Below are 13,337 nucleotides of genomic sequence, written 5' to 3'. Positions count from 1 at the left end.
TCTTTTGGCTCTACAACACCGCGCAGGAGTCAAGTCATACTTTCATATATCTTCGCCTCGTCCGGGTGTATGTAGGCGTTCGCGCCGAAGACAACCATCTTGTGGACGTCGTCGGGATACGCCGAGGCAAGTAGAAGCGACGTGATGCCGCCGTCGCTCCAGCCGATCAATGAGAATTTCGAGTAGCCGAGAGTCCTCATCAGATTGCGGGCGTACGCGGCGTCGCGCTGAAAGAAATCGTCCGGGAACGTCCTGTCGGGTGGCCGCGATTTACCATAACCGGGTGGATCCCACGCCACTATGGTCAGCTTGTCCGCATTCAGATTCTCCATCTGCGGCCGAAAATCGGTCCATATTGTCCCTGAAACATCCCATTTTACTGAACGATATCAATTGCCATTCTTCGCGGTAAACATAAATGTTTGACAGCACGCTAGGAATTTGTCAGTAAATTCGAGTAGAATATTGATCGGCAGATAGGTGAATTGCGTCTGCATATATAGGCTTGTGTTCTGCCAGCATAGCTTTCGGACATCTAGAATTTTTTTTTCAAGTGAAAATAGTATCTATATTAATTACGCTAATAATAATTATCTTTAATATTTATATTAATTTAATCAAAATTTTACTAAATTAACATAAACGTTATTTTTGCTGGGAAAAGAAAATTTCAGATGTCATAAAACCTATTAAAAACAAATTTTGCTTAATGCAATTTATCAAATGTAAATTGTAGTTTCATTAGAATCGTTACAAATTAATGAATAATTGAATATTAACAACAAAAAAAAGGTAATTACATTGCAACAAAGAACGGTAAAAGTGGCGATTACAATTATCTAATGGTAGAAATTTATATTAAAAAATTCGATATTTTTTAAATCATCAAAATTATAACGAGATGGAAGCAATCTTGCTTTTCATCGATCAGTATAAACACCATATCCAGAGTTCGGTTGCGGTCCGGTAGATGGCAGCAAATGCCGATAAAGCGCAAAACTATTATCTACACCTTAATTTCAATAAAAACACATTGCATAATATTTACCCAAGGCCCCAGGCAGCAGCAACACTGGATGGTCACCTGTGCCGACCCTGGCATAATTAATTTCCGTGTCGTCCACTTTGATCTTCCGTTCCTGTCAACAGGAATGTATTCTGTTTAACGGGAAAAGCGAGAGATGGTCCATGAAAATAACAGATCGACATGAAAAACGAGCAAGTGGTGACGTACTTCTACAGTGGTCTACATTTCCATTTTTTTACATTGTTTACATCTTGTTATACTCACCTCCATTTCACGGGCTCTACTCACTGTAGTTGATAATTGCCGAGTCCACGCGGCACGACTGCCGCCAGACTTTACGATTTTACATAACGCACTCGTAAAACGAGTATACATCTTGCGTGTGTCGAATATGTTATGTTTACGACCGACTGAAACCTGCGACTGGATCGTGGCGTATACTGTACATACAGCAGCGCGCATCGGTATCGTTACATCAGTTCTTCAATGTAAAATTGCGCACGATGTGTTTTTTACGATAATACATACTGATAATATAATGTAGTGATACGTATGTATCACTGGGTATCGCGCGTTCGCGAGGTTACGAACAAGCTTATTTTTTAATTTTTTTTTCAGTTTATGACCGCTGTGAATGTTAAACTCCATCAATATTACCGTAAATCCAATTAAGAAATCAATTATTTTTTTATATTTATCTCTCTAGCTCGCATTTATCTCTCTTAATTGCTTATATATATTTATCTGGATCATGATCCAAAATCAGTCTGGGTAATCTTCAAAGTTCAAAGAACATGTATATTATTATCTGTTTACATTACTGCAATATTTATTGATTAGAGAATACTTAATTATTACTACTTATATATACAAGCATAAGATAATCTGTATCTAATATATGTATGTAAATATATATGTACATATATAGATAAATGATAAAATTTTGATTTTTTTAAATTGAATACTTTAAATTATAATATATTACATTTTAATATATTTTAATATATATTTCATTTTAATTTTAGTATTTCCTAATTTTGTCGATTTTTAAAATTGTAGCTTTTTGCATTTTAAAATCTGAACTAAAAATTTTAAAAATGTTCAGAACCGCAAATGTCCGAAATTTCGAAAAAGTTTTAATTTAAAATAGAATGCATCTATTTATTATCCTGATGTACATTTCTATTTTCAGATTCTAAATTTTCGCGATTTCTAATTTTCGAATCACAATTCTTTGAATTTTAGATAGTGCAATCTCTTCATTTATTATGTTCTGGTATTTTATCGATTTTTATAAATTTATTATTTTTTTGTTGATTATTTTACAAAATTGAAATTTTAGAAATTGCGAGTTTTATTAATTTTTATTAGTGTGTTGTATAGAAATGAATTTAAAAAGAATATTTACAAGAATAATTCATTAAATGTACGTTTTACATTGTAATCAAAAAATTAGAAAATATATATATTATTATACGGTTATCTATCAATAATAATATAAAATTTTCAACAAATAAATATCAAATTGTCACGTTATCTAAATATATTTTAATTTATCATTTTCAATACTGTAATATATCGTAATATAAACATTCACACTAAATGATCAATATATGATAAACGTGACGTTGTCAGTCCTGACAATTTTTCAACTGCGTTTATATGGCAGTGCTTATTGTGAAAGATAGACAGGTAGATAATTCTCGTCAGTGCTTGATAGCTATGCTAAGAAGCCAACTGTCGATAGGTACATTATTACTACAGTTCTTGCAGTCTAGCCGCTAGCCAATTTAGCGAGCCAATGCGCGAGATGTAATTTGAAAATGGACACGCTTCAAAAGGACGTATGCATGTACTCCATATCGGCTAGAATGTATAAATAATTTATTTATGGACATAATGTAAGGGATACTGTCGACAGCGATAGGTAACGTAAATCAAAGACTCTGAATATGACATAACGGTAAAGCGTATTACGACATGTATTATTATAGCATTGAGTTATTATAATGATGACGAGATCAAGAAATTTAGTATTCCTCCTCTTCCTCGTTAACGGCATCTTCCTGCACCTCGCGATAATCGAGCTCCAAGGCGGCCAGATCTTCCCGGGCTTCCGAGAATTCACCCTCTTCCATGCCTTCCCCGACGAACCTGTAAAATTCAATACATTGCATTCGCATCTCATAATCAGTGAAGTTACATGTTTGAATGCAAACAAATTGCATCCTAGCATTTCTCATTGCAATTATTTGGAAAACGGACTTTTATACATTTATTTTCTTACATTCGAAACAGAGACAGAAATACTCGCTTTATACAAAAATTAGGACGTTATACGAAATGCATTGAAGAAAATTTAAGCAGAGAGAAAGGGGGGGGGGAGGGATACGCGCCTTCAAGGCGATTTTGATCAAATACTTTGATGAAATAGAACTATTCCTCTAATTAAATCTAAAAGTATAATTCACTCAGCGTAGAAGTAAGCTTCTAACAGTTTTGCAAAATAAATCTTTTGCTGAATACGGCCAGTGAATTGCACAGCTGCAAATTTTGCTAGAAACAATTCTATTCCGATTATCAAATCCGATTGATTCAATTGATAGAATTATTTCTAGCAGAATTTGCAACTATGCATTTTACTAGCTGTATTCAGCGAAAGGTTTATTTTACAAAACTGTTGGAAGTTTTTTCGCGTTGAGTGAATTATACCTTTTAGATTTATTGTTAGAGGAATAGTTCTATTTCAGCATAGAGAACAGCAGTTGCGAAATAAACGTTCTGCTGATAAAATAAACGTGGCTATTGTTCCTTCAATCCAATCTTTCTGCGTGTTAGGCAACAAACGATTTTATCCACGTTATCCACATTAAATAGTGAACTTGTATATTACTTGATAAGTTAATTGTCATCAAGTTTGATCGAAGTCACCCGCCGTGGTAATTCGTCTTACAATTAGACGGGAGACTCTTTGGCAATCGGTCTATACAGGCACGATAACTGCTGGATGGCAAGCGGTATTATTTATTACAGAAACTTCTTACCAATGCACGAAAGCTCGCTTGGCGTACATGAGATCGAATTTATGATCGAGCCGGGCCCACGCGTCTACGATCGCCGTCGTGTTGCAGAGACAGCACACCGCTCTCTCCACCCGCGCGAGATCTCCGCCCGGTACAACGGTGGGCGGCTGATAATTGATTCCCACCTGTTAACGTGTTTGCAACGATACTTGATTGCGATCGACTTAGAAGACTTGAAAAGATAAATCGCGAGAGTAGTTAAACACATTCGTTCTACATAAAAACAAATTCTGAATTTTTAAAATATATTTTACTGTCGTTGAAATTATTTCTTTCCCGATTAGATTTCTTTCCTGATTTCTTCTTACGTTAATTCGTTAATTGACTTCTAATTTCTACTCTGTTCTAAAAGTATTCTTCGATCATTTTACAGTCGCACCTTAAATCCCGTCGGGCACCATTCGACGAACTGCACGTGCTTTTGTGCTTTTATCATCGCGATCGCCGCGTTCACGTCCTTGGGCACCACGTCGCCTCTGTACAGCAAACATACCGCCATGTACTTCCCCATGCGCTGATCGCAATTCACCATTTGGTGATTCGGTTCGAAGCAGGAATTCGTTATCTCCGAGACGCTCACTCTCTCGTGCCCGGCTTTCTCCGCCGACAGAACAGGAGCATACGTGGCCTGCGTGATAATAGAAACACGTAATAATTAATAAGTAATTAAGATTATCGATCAGACGATCGTCTTTTTGATTTCTGTACGTTATAAATTTTGTAAATTATTAAATTTGTAAATTTTCGTAAACGGGCGCTTACGAGCGGAAAGTGGATACGTGGATAAGGCACTAAATTCGTCTGGAATTCGGTGAGATCGACATTCAGGGCTCCGTCGAATCGCAAACTGGCGGTGATGGATGACACTATTTGTCCAATCAGTCGATTCAGATTCGTATAGGTAGGTCGATCGATGTTTAAGTTCCTTCTGCATAGCTCATAAATGGCCTATGGATAACACGCGATTGTAGTGACAGACGTCGCTATTATACCGCTCCGTGTAGAGGCAGGCATATATATAGACGACACTGTCCTAATAAACTTTATTTTAGACATGTGAAATGTTTGGTAGAAAACACGCAAGCTCTTTTTGCTAAGATAGAATTTTCTAAGAGTAATTGCCGTTATCGTGCAATCGATTTGTCAATAACCGCGAGTTGGTGGAAGCGTTTGCGGGATTCGGGCGATGTAAATTTTATATATGTGATATTTAACATGTCGATTTTATACTCGTGCAAAAGTCATGCGGTACCTGATTATCTACAATGAAAGCCACTTCGCTATGCTCTAACGTCGGATGAGTGTACAGAATTGCGTTGTAAGGCTCCACTACCGCAGTCGATACCTATGAAAAATGTAAGTGCTTTCGTAAATGAAGGGGATAATTAGATAATTAAACAAGTCAGTTAAGTAGTTTAGAAAAGTTGGGAAAGTAGATGTTCCATTAAACAGCATCAAGAAAACGCAAATAGATATGTATAATATACCTAAACAGATTATATTATATCATTTGAATTTTTCGTCAAAGAGAAAATTAAAATTCTTTAACAAAAAAATTTGAAAAATATTCTTACGAGAAATACAACATTACCTGTGGCGCTGGATAAATGCTAAAGGTCAGTTTACTTCTCTTCGGATAGTCGGCAGACAGCTGTTCCATAAGCAGACTCGAAAATCCGGATCCCGTGCCGCCGCCAAATGAATGGAAGATTAAAAAGCCCTGTAAGCCCTTGCACTGCTCCGTCAGTCTGCGTATTCTGTCCAAAGTGAGATCTATGATCTCTTTTCCTGAAAAATCGCAAGACTGTCATTATAATTTAAAATTGTCATTTTTTTACATAAAATTTAATGTATATTAAAAGGATTAGATCGCAATTTTTATCGCGCAGAAACCATAATCTTTCTTTAGATGATTTATCTCTTTGGTCGATACAGTCGACTATAATTAAAACTCCACCTTATTGTAGATAATGGAAAATTAATTAAAATTCATAATTACCTATTGTATAATGACCTCTGGCATAATTATTAGCCGCATCCTCCTTCCCGGTAATCATCTGTTCCGGATGGAATAATTGCCTGTAAGTGCCCGTACGCACCTCGTCTAAAGTATTAAAAAATTATAAGAAACTCATTATATTATTTTAAATTTATTAATCTTTTTAATGTACAATGCGCGTATTAAAAAAAAAATTCACAAAAATTAAACGATCTAATTTAGAATTTTATCAGGATTAATCATTGAATTTCCCCCCAAAAAATAAAAGATTCAGCAGTCTAAAATTATAAAAATTTATATTTCACAACATTCAATCTCTAATCATGAATTTTTACATGTTCCAAGTAGTATAATGTCCGGAAATCGATAATTATTCTCCAGCACACTTGCCTACTACCGTTGGCTCGAGATCGACCAAAACCGCTCGCGGGACATGCTTCCCCGAACCCGTTTCGGAAAAGAACGCATTAAAGGAATCATCACCGGAGCCCACGGTAACATCGCTGGGCATCTGCCCGTCTGGATGTATCCCGTGCTCCAGACAGTAAAGCTCCCAGCAAGCATTTCCCATTTGCACGCCCGCTTGCCCTATGTGAATGGATATGCATTCCCGCTGCGAACAAACGGGTAAATATTTCAGTATCCCCTTATGTTTCGTAATAAATATACACACGCAATGAAATATAAGTATATAATTCGATCAAAGTCGAGAAATTATTTAGAAAAATAATTTTTTCCCTTCTTGATCTGAGATCCTTTACCTTTATTATTGATTAAAATAAATTCTTTTTTGTTTTCTTCTCTTTCTCAAATATACTTTATACATATGTATATAATAATATACATGTGTATAAAGAAATAATAGTAAAAAATGATCCGGGTAATCGAGAGTCTAGCTTTCCATTATTTGTCGCAAATAAATTTGAAGTATCGATATTCTTAATGTTGTTACAGGCATAAAGACAAAGCTATTCCATTACGTCATACGTAAATGGTCGTGTTCGACTATATCACACTACATTTAGCTATTATTACCACCTTGGATATCATTAAAAAATTTATGACAGCGGTATGGCTTTATAAAGGCAATATAACGTGAGCAGATCGTTAAATGTTAAATATCATTAAAATCATTAATACCAACGCTTGTATTTTATTGTATTAGTTACCTTTTTTGCCATTCTTAAAAAGACTTCGTTTCTGCGTTAACTAGATGAAAATACAGAATGATCGCAAGATGATACACTCTCACAAAAAATGTTTATCGTATATATAAAAGCACACAACAATATTAAGACACAAAAATTTATATTGATTGATTTTATTAACTGTTTTGTTGCACCAGACACTCACTCAACGTAATTGAATCTCCCATGATTAATTTTATTAAAGTTTATAAATATGATAATATCAATTCACTTAAAAAATTTCTGTTATAGAAATACAACAGATTTTAGCTATTTTGAGAAAAATACACTGAGAAAATCGTTTTGGCTTTACCAATAAGGAGTACAAAACTAGTAATCATAACAATCGGAATTCTTTTTATCGTAATTAAATTTCAAATTACCTTGACTAGAATGTTTCATAGATTTAATTATAAATGTATCTGAATTATACCTTTTGTTGAGTTTATCAAAATTTTAAACAGTGCAATCTTTTTCTAGTGTAAATATTTCGAAAAGAATTTATATTCTAAAATAACAAATTTTTTCGAAATTAACTTAAAATCACCTTAGATTTTGAGTGAGAATTCCGTTTTATCTGTATTTCTTCTATCCATTTATTTTAATTCCTACGTTCAAAAATCAAAAATTAAAATAATGAAATTTTTCTTATGTAAATAATTATATCATTCCCACAGTGTTATCCCACAGTAGATGTCCATCAAAAATGTACAAGTTTCTGATTAATTAAACACACGGATTGTCGAGCGAGCTTAACAAGCCTTAACGAGGTTGACTGTGTAGGGAACGAGCTACGCTTAACAAGGGATGATTACCGGTGGCCCAGACATCGTCGACTAAAGCAATGTCGTTATCTGTCAACAAGGTCTGGTGGAAAAATGCTACCTTGACCTATAATGTGTCCCCCATGGATAATTCAGGTGTACCCTAAAAGTGAGCATCTATATTGGCATGCCTATAGCCGGCCTACTTCCTGACTTATACGGACGCACATGGGCGGCATGTCGTCTCTCGCGCGATGCGATATTACACGCTCTATATCTGCATGGTACGGTAAAAATCGATTTTTTACAGGTTGACATACTGTAACCATAGCAGCTTAATCGAATATCAAACTGCACACCCGCATATGATGATATGACACGATTGCACCGATTCGACCGAAGAGATTTTCCTGGTCTTACTGCAATTAGTGTGATATAAGAGCCAAATGTCGTTCGATTCGCAAAAGGGCGAACTCGCTTGGCCAAAATGTGATCCATCCCTTTTAAGAATATTCTCCCTTCGGAGAAAATATTTCGTACAAGCGTATCTAAATGCGCAAATATTTGGACAGTCTAAAAAATGTGGCTATAATAATACAGCTGTTAGAGAAAAGCGGCACAGCCGAATGAGCCGCATTCATACTCGTTATTTTAATTTCCATTTTGGTATTGAGCAACAAAATTGAAGGACTTGGAGAAGCGATTACAAGATTTAAGGGAGAAGTGGGATAATATTTTACTAATATAAAGCTGTCGATCGACATGCGTTCACGGCGTGGATCGATACTTCACAATTCAAGTTTCGCGTGTAGTTTTAAAATATATAGAGGAAGATAAAAGATGCATATCGTATATCGGTAAAATTCAATCTAAAGTTTCTTTAATATTCTAAAAATATACATATTAATAATTTTTTAAAAATTTATTTAGCTTTCTTTAGACTGCAAATAATAAGAAATCATAACAAAATTAAACCAAAAGATCCTGTTTAAAAAAACACTACTTTTAATATTTGCGTAAGATGTTACATTCAATAAAATAAAAATATATTTTATTAAACGTCATTTTCGAAGACCTTTTTCAATCGATCTTTTAATCATTTATTCTTTTTATTTTCGCGCTCATTTAATTTACTCAAATAAACTTTTAATTGATTTCAGAAGCTATAAGCGAACATTTTAAAGTAGTAGCATAATACGTGATATTTTCCGAGCTGTATACACTTCGTGCACCGTATGACGTGTATAGCATGCATATTGTAAGCTTACTAGGAACAGTGTTATTGTATAAAGATTTACACAGTTCTCGTTATTAGAATGTTTACATGTATGCGCTTGTGTAACGAATCAATAGAAAAATTACATTGATATCATCAGATCTCATACATTTTAATAATGATATATAAAGATAATATAAATAGCGATAATTAAAGAAAATCGCGATTACAAATACAGAATAGCGTTCGAAATGTTGAAAGTGTGCTTTCATTATATGTGATTCTTTTTTATATAAACGCACTTGCGTGTAGAAAAAATTCTACTTCAATTATTAATGTAGAAACTATAATAGGATGCAACAGGATGTAATTATATTTGTATTATCAGAGATAGTTCTTTATATCTTTAGAACAATTATTTTGGAAGTAATTTCCTTTATAAAATCAGTCTCTGCTCCACTTATAAAATTAAATTGGAAAACATGTTTTTTTTTATTATACAAAAAAAATATATATATACATCTTTCATGAAAAATATAAGTTAAAATATAGTTGAAAATATTTGGTATATTAACGAAAAAAACGCGATAGAGAAACAAAGCACTCACCATTTTTTCCAATTATTTTTATCCGATTATTTGATTGCACTTGATAGCAAGCAGCGTGTCGGACTGTGCCACGACTCGATCACTGTCTGACTTCGCGGATACTACGATCACTGTGCTTCACCATTTAATAGTAGCGCTATATACGGTATCTGTCTATGAACCGGAGTTCATAGGCGACGCGGATCAGCTTGTGCTATAGCCGCGATAGTTGCATATGCGGATGCGCATTTGCATATAAGGTGCATTATCCGTTCTAGACAGTTTTCTGGGGAGTAGTTCAAGGTACAGGAAATGTATCTCTTCACGCAAACTCCGTCCGAGATTGAGGTTGATAGCTTGTACTGGATTAAAACAGATTGTTTTTACGATCTTATAAATAATTTTAATTCGATAAACACAAATAATTTACAGGAGCAAAAATAGATTCTTATCTCCGATATGTTGGGCCATCAAGTGATAGCATTATTATTATTCGATGTAAAGTATCTAATTTTGAAGATAAAACCTTGTATAGGAATATATGTATTCTCTTCAATATTATGAATCGACATTTCTTAAAATATTCTTGAGTAATTGTTTTTACGCTCTAGCTGGTATTATAAATTATTGGTCGATATTCGTACCTCACTTTTATCGATAAATGCGCATTTAGCATACAATTTACGTTGCACAGATTCTTAGAAATAAATGAACATATTGATAAAAGTGAGGTAAAAATACAAACGTATGAAAGTAATTACATAGTTAAAACCTACTTAGCAAATCTTAGGCGGGCCTATTTTTTACATGTTATTGCTTCTTCCGTCCCTTTGGACTGGACAAAGTTATTAATTTAACTCTCCTAGGAGTTTTGTGACACGCAATAGGAGCAACGTCAGACTTCGGCGGGGTATTCCTTTTAGTCTTGACCGCGTCGCTACTGCTTTCTTCATTGTACACCAACTTGATATCTTCTGTTTCTTCTTCATTTAACTTCTTGTCGATCTGTAAATCATTTTCTGAGCTAATATTTTGACTACTCGCGACTTCGTCCGATTTCTGTTCATTAATCTTTTCAGCTCGATTATCTACCACCACGTTGCTTTTTACAAATTCAATGTCCATCGCACAATCGTCCACATCGAATGTTGAAATATCGCTTTTGTCTTTGATCGTATTGTTCGAAGATTTTTTGCCAGAACTTTTGGGTGTTCCCTTTACTGTTGCACTCTCTTGTACAGAGTCCCCTTTCATTTGATAAATTTTACCTAATTCACCGTCTTCAAAGTGTATTATGGAACAATAGCCATCGCTCGAAGACGCAATTAAAATCTGGCCATCGCTAGACCTGTAAGAAAGACATTAAGACTCTGACAGAAAAAGTTATTCGCGAATAACGAATAGGCAATATTGACAATCACGTACCACGAAAGATCATTCAGTCTGCCATAATGAATGAGCGATCCCAAGCCGATCGGAGAAGTCTGCTGCGTATCGTAGAGTAATATAGAACTTTGCGTCGCTACGGCAAATACCATTCTATAGGGCAACGGCACCAAACTAGTTGGACCATCCTCTCGCAGCTCAAAATACACAGGGCAACATCGTACCGCTATCGTACATTCGTTTAAAGTAGGCAGGATCATTATTGGTCTGAAAAAAAAAATCATCATTACCATTACCTTTTTGAACCACGTTAGGGACTTACAAATTATTAGATCTAATACTGACTCCCTTATATCCGCTCTAGAGAAAACAATTATCGCGTTTGATACAGTCTCTGTGGTCTCCTGCGACTCGATTATTCCGGACGGCACGAAAATTAGGGATCCGTCTATCGAGAAGGTCAGCCTGCGGAAGAAAGATTTGAACGTGTCGTCATAAAATAGACGCACGTGCTTCTCCTCCAACGAAACGGAGGACGGTGTTGGAATTTTGGATTTGTAAACGCGCTGAACGACCTTCTTCGTAGCGATGCTTATTAAACGACAGTGTCTGAAAATAATGAATTTGATTCGCAATTAAAATTCAGAAGGCGCTACATCGTTCGCATTATTTATAATTTACAGACTACACACCTGTCTGTGCTAATAGTGCAAACGTATTGATTGCAGGGATCCCAAGACACCCCTTGGACAAAACCTTTGTGGTCCTGTAATATCGCAGTTTTACGACCCTTCTGGACGTCCCACAGTATAGCGGTATTGTCGACAGAGCCGGAAATTAAGGAATTGGAATCCGGCGACCAGCTAATGTCGTAAATGTCTTCGATGTGACCTCTCAGCACTTTCCAGGAGGTCCACTGCTCTTTGTTCTCAGTATCGCCCGAGGGCGGAGAGAAGTCTCGTCCCTCCTTCACTCTCCACAAAATAATGACCGATTCTGCGTATTAAAATCAACTTTAATCCGAGTCTAATGAGGTGAAAATAATAAAGTAATAAAATAATATCAAGTGGCCTAACTAACCATCGTCTCCTGATGCCAGAATCTCCCTCGATGGGGAGAATCTTACGACATTTACTGCTCTCTGATGGCGTTCCAAGTCTGCCGCAAAGGTTACAATAGCTCCGCCAAACTCAGTTGTTGTCAAGTGCCAAATCTGCATTTGAACAATCATTTACAATTAGATTGCTAATTATCTTCGCATGTGTAATTATAATTAGATCAAGACATTCAAAAAAATCACTTCTCAGACATCTGATGACATTAATTGAATCGTGCACAAATCTTTCTGTTAGCATTACGTCCCATTATTATTTTTAAACTATTATAGATATTAATTATATACATAAATATAAAATTCTTAATTACAAAAAAAAATTACACATTTCTGTGTTGATTTACATACATTATTTTCTTTATACTTTGTGCACACATGAAGAAAATACCCGAATAAAAAACTGCTATTCTTTTTAGGCCACAAAGTAGATATAAATATAATAACGTTACCAGAACGTGGCAATCCGCTCCTCCAGTCGCTACTCTCCAAAACGTTCCTCCTGTCGAATTATCGTATGAACCGCTCTGTATATCGACGCTCAGCACCGGATCGCGATTATGCCATGAAATTTCGGGAGTGATGCACTTCATTTTCTCGCTTAGGATCGACTGGTATTCACAGGTGATAAATTTTTTTCCTGGAATGCCGCCTGATCGGACGATAGGACCGACGTACCTTCAGCCTCTGCCCGAATCTATATAGGATGCCTGAGAATTTATTCCGAATTCGATATAGATGCTCACAAAATAATCCTTTTTTTTTAAATAAAATTATAGATAATTTTAACCTTACCCTAACGCTCTCGCTTGATTGAGTCGAACGTGCTTTCGTTTCCGTCCAAGTGACATAAATAAGCACGAAGGAGACGATAGGAGACGGCGATGTCTCACGCTGATTGATGTACTGTGATGTACTTAACCTTCCAAACTGTCATGTCGTTCGCGCCAAAAGTTTGGCGGTGGTCAAGTTAGGTT

General features: G+C 35.5%; 3 protein-coding genes and 1 long non-coding RNA gene across 5 annotated transcripts in view; 1 reads left to right on the top strand and 3 right to left on the bottom strand.

The window, feature by feature from the left end:
• Positions 1 to 1,915, bottom strand: part of LOC105451270 (valacyclovir hydrolase) — a 6,548-nt gene extending 4,633 nt beyond the window's left edge. The window contains exons 1-3 of the mRNA XM_011691639.1: positions 1,292 to 1,915; positions 1,049 to 1,139; positions 41 to 361 (exon numbers count right to left, since the gene is read on the bottom strand). Of these exons, the coding sequence (XP_011689941.1) occupies positions 41 to 361; positions 1,049 to 1,139; positions 1,292 to 1,489 (610 nt within the window). The 5' untranslated portion in view covers positions 1,490 to 1,915. The remainder of the gene's footprint in view (positions 1 to 40; positions 362 to 1,048; positions 1,140 to 1,291) is intronic.
• A 640-nt stretch (positions 1,916 to 2,555) lies between these two features.
• On the bottom strand, positions 2,556 to 10,220 carry LOC105451285 (tubulin alpha-1A chain-like). Of its 2 annotated transcripts, none has more exons than XM_011691661.1 (9): positions 9,885 to 10,220; positions 6,500 to 6,722; positions 6,110 to 6,214; positions 5,702 to 5,898; positions 5,363 to 5,455; positions 4,873 to 5,058; positions 4,490 to 4,738; positions 4,072 to 4,235; positions 2,556 to 3,181 (listed from the first exon to the last, which is right to left on the bottom strand). In XM_011691661.1, exons 1-9 carry the CDS (start codon positions 9,885 to 9,887, stop codon positions 3,058 to 3,060), a joined length of 1,344 nt encoding a protein of 447 aa, XP_011689963.1. In that variant the 5' UTR covers positions 9,888 to 10,220; the 3' UTR covers positions 2,556 to 3,057. The 2 variants fall into 2 exon arrangements, with proteins under 2 accessions (XP_011689963.1, XP_011689958.1); XM_011691656.1 differs by lacking the exon at positions 9,885 to 10,220 and adding an exon at positions 7,279 to 7,955.
• LOC105451298 lies at positions 6,644 to 9,049 on the top strand. Its single transcript, XR_974572.1, has 4 exons — positions 6,644 to 6,736; positions 7,064 to 7,204; positions 7,974 to 8,229; positions 8,371 to 9,049. It is a non-coding gene; the product is annotated as an uncharacterized LOC105451298 (long non-coding RNA).
• Positions 10,221 to 10,243: 23 nt separating the features above from the next.
• Positions 10,244 to 13,285, bottom strand: LOC105451306 (chromatin assembly factor 1 subunit B). Its single transcript, XM_011691677.1, has 7 exons — positions 13,156 to 13,285; positions 12,813 to 13,070; positions 12,330 to 12,462; positions 11,942 to 12,245; positions 11,595 to 11,858; positions 11,289 to 11,516; positions 10,244 to 11,211 (listed from the first exon to the last, which is right to left on the bottom strand). Exons 2-7 carry the CDS (start codon positions 12,951 to 12,953, stop codon positions 10,674 to 10,676), a joined length of 1,608 nt encoding a protein of 535 aa, XP_011689979.1. The 5' UTR covers positions 12,954 to 13,070; positions 13,156 to 13,285; the 3' UTR covers positions 10,244 to 10,673.
• Between the last annotated feature and the right edge of the window lie 52 nt (positions 13,286 to 13,337).

Source organism: Wasmannia auropunctata, unplaced genomic scaffold, assembly GCF_000956235.1.
Source record: "Wasmannia auropunctata unplaced genomic scaffold, wasmannia.A_1.0 LD336106.1, whole genome shotgun sequence".
In the NCBI taxonomy this organism is placed as follows: Eukaryota; Metazoa; Arthropoda; class Insecta; order Hymenoptera; family Formicidae; genus Wasmannia; species Wasmannia auropunctata.
This window is presented reverse-complemented; position numbering and strand designations above follow the sequence as displayed.

Bases quoted from the DNA above. Each gene is read 5' to 3' on its own strand.
- LOC105451306 (XM_011691677.1), bottom strand. From the start codon at position 12,953: ATGAAGTGCATCACTCCCGAAATTTCATGGCATAATCGCGATCCGGTG. The intron at 11,517-11,594 runs GTCAGTATTAGA...TTTTTTTTTCAG, and splicing joins TCTAGAGCGGATATAAGGGA to ACCAATAATGATCCTGCCTA. The intron at 11,212-11,288 runs GTACGTGATTGT...TCTTTCTTACAG, and splicing joins AGACTGAATGATCTTTCGTG to GTCTAGCGATGGCCAGATTT.
- LOC105451285 (XM_011691656.1), bottom strand. The intron at 5,899-6,109 runs GTAATTATGAAT...GCGATTTTTCAG, and splicing joins CAGAGGTCATTATACAATAG to GAAAAGAGATCATAGATCTC. The intron at 4,236-4,489 runs GTGCGACTGTAA...ACACGTTAACAG, and splicing joins GGTGCCCGACGGGATTTAAG to GTGGGAATCAATTATCAGCC.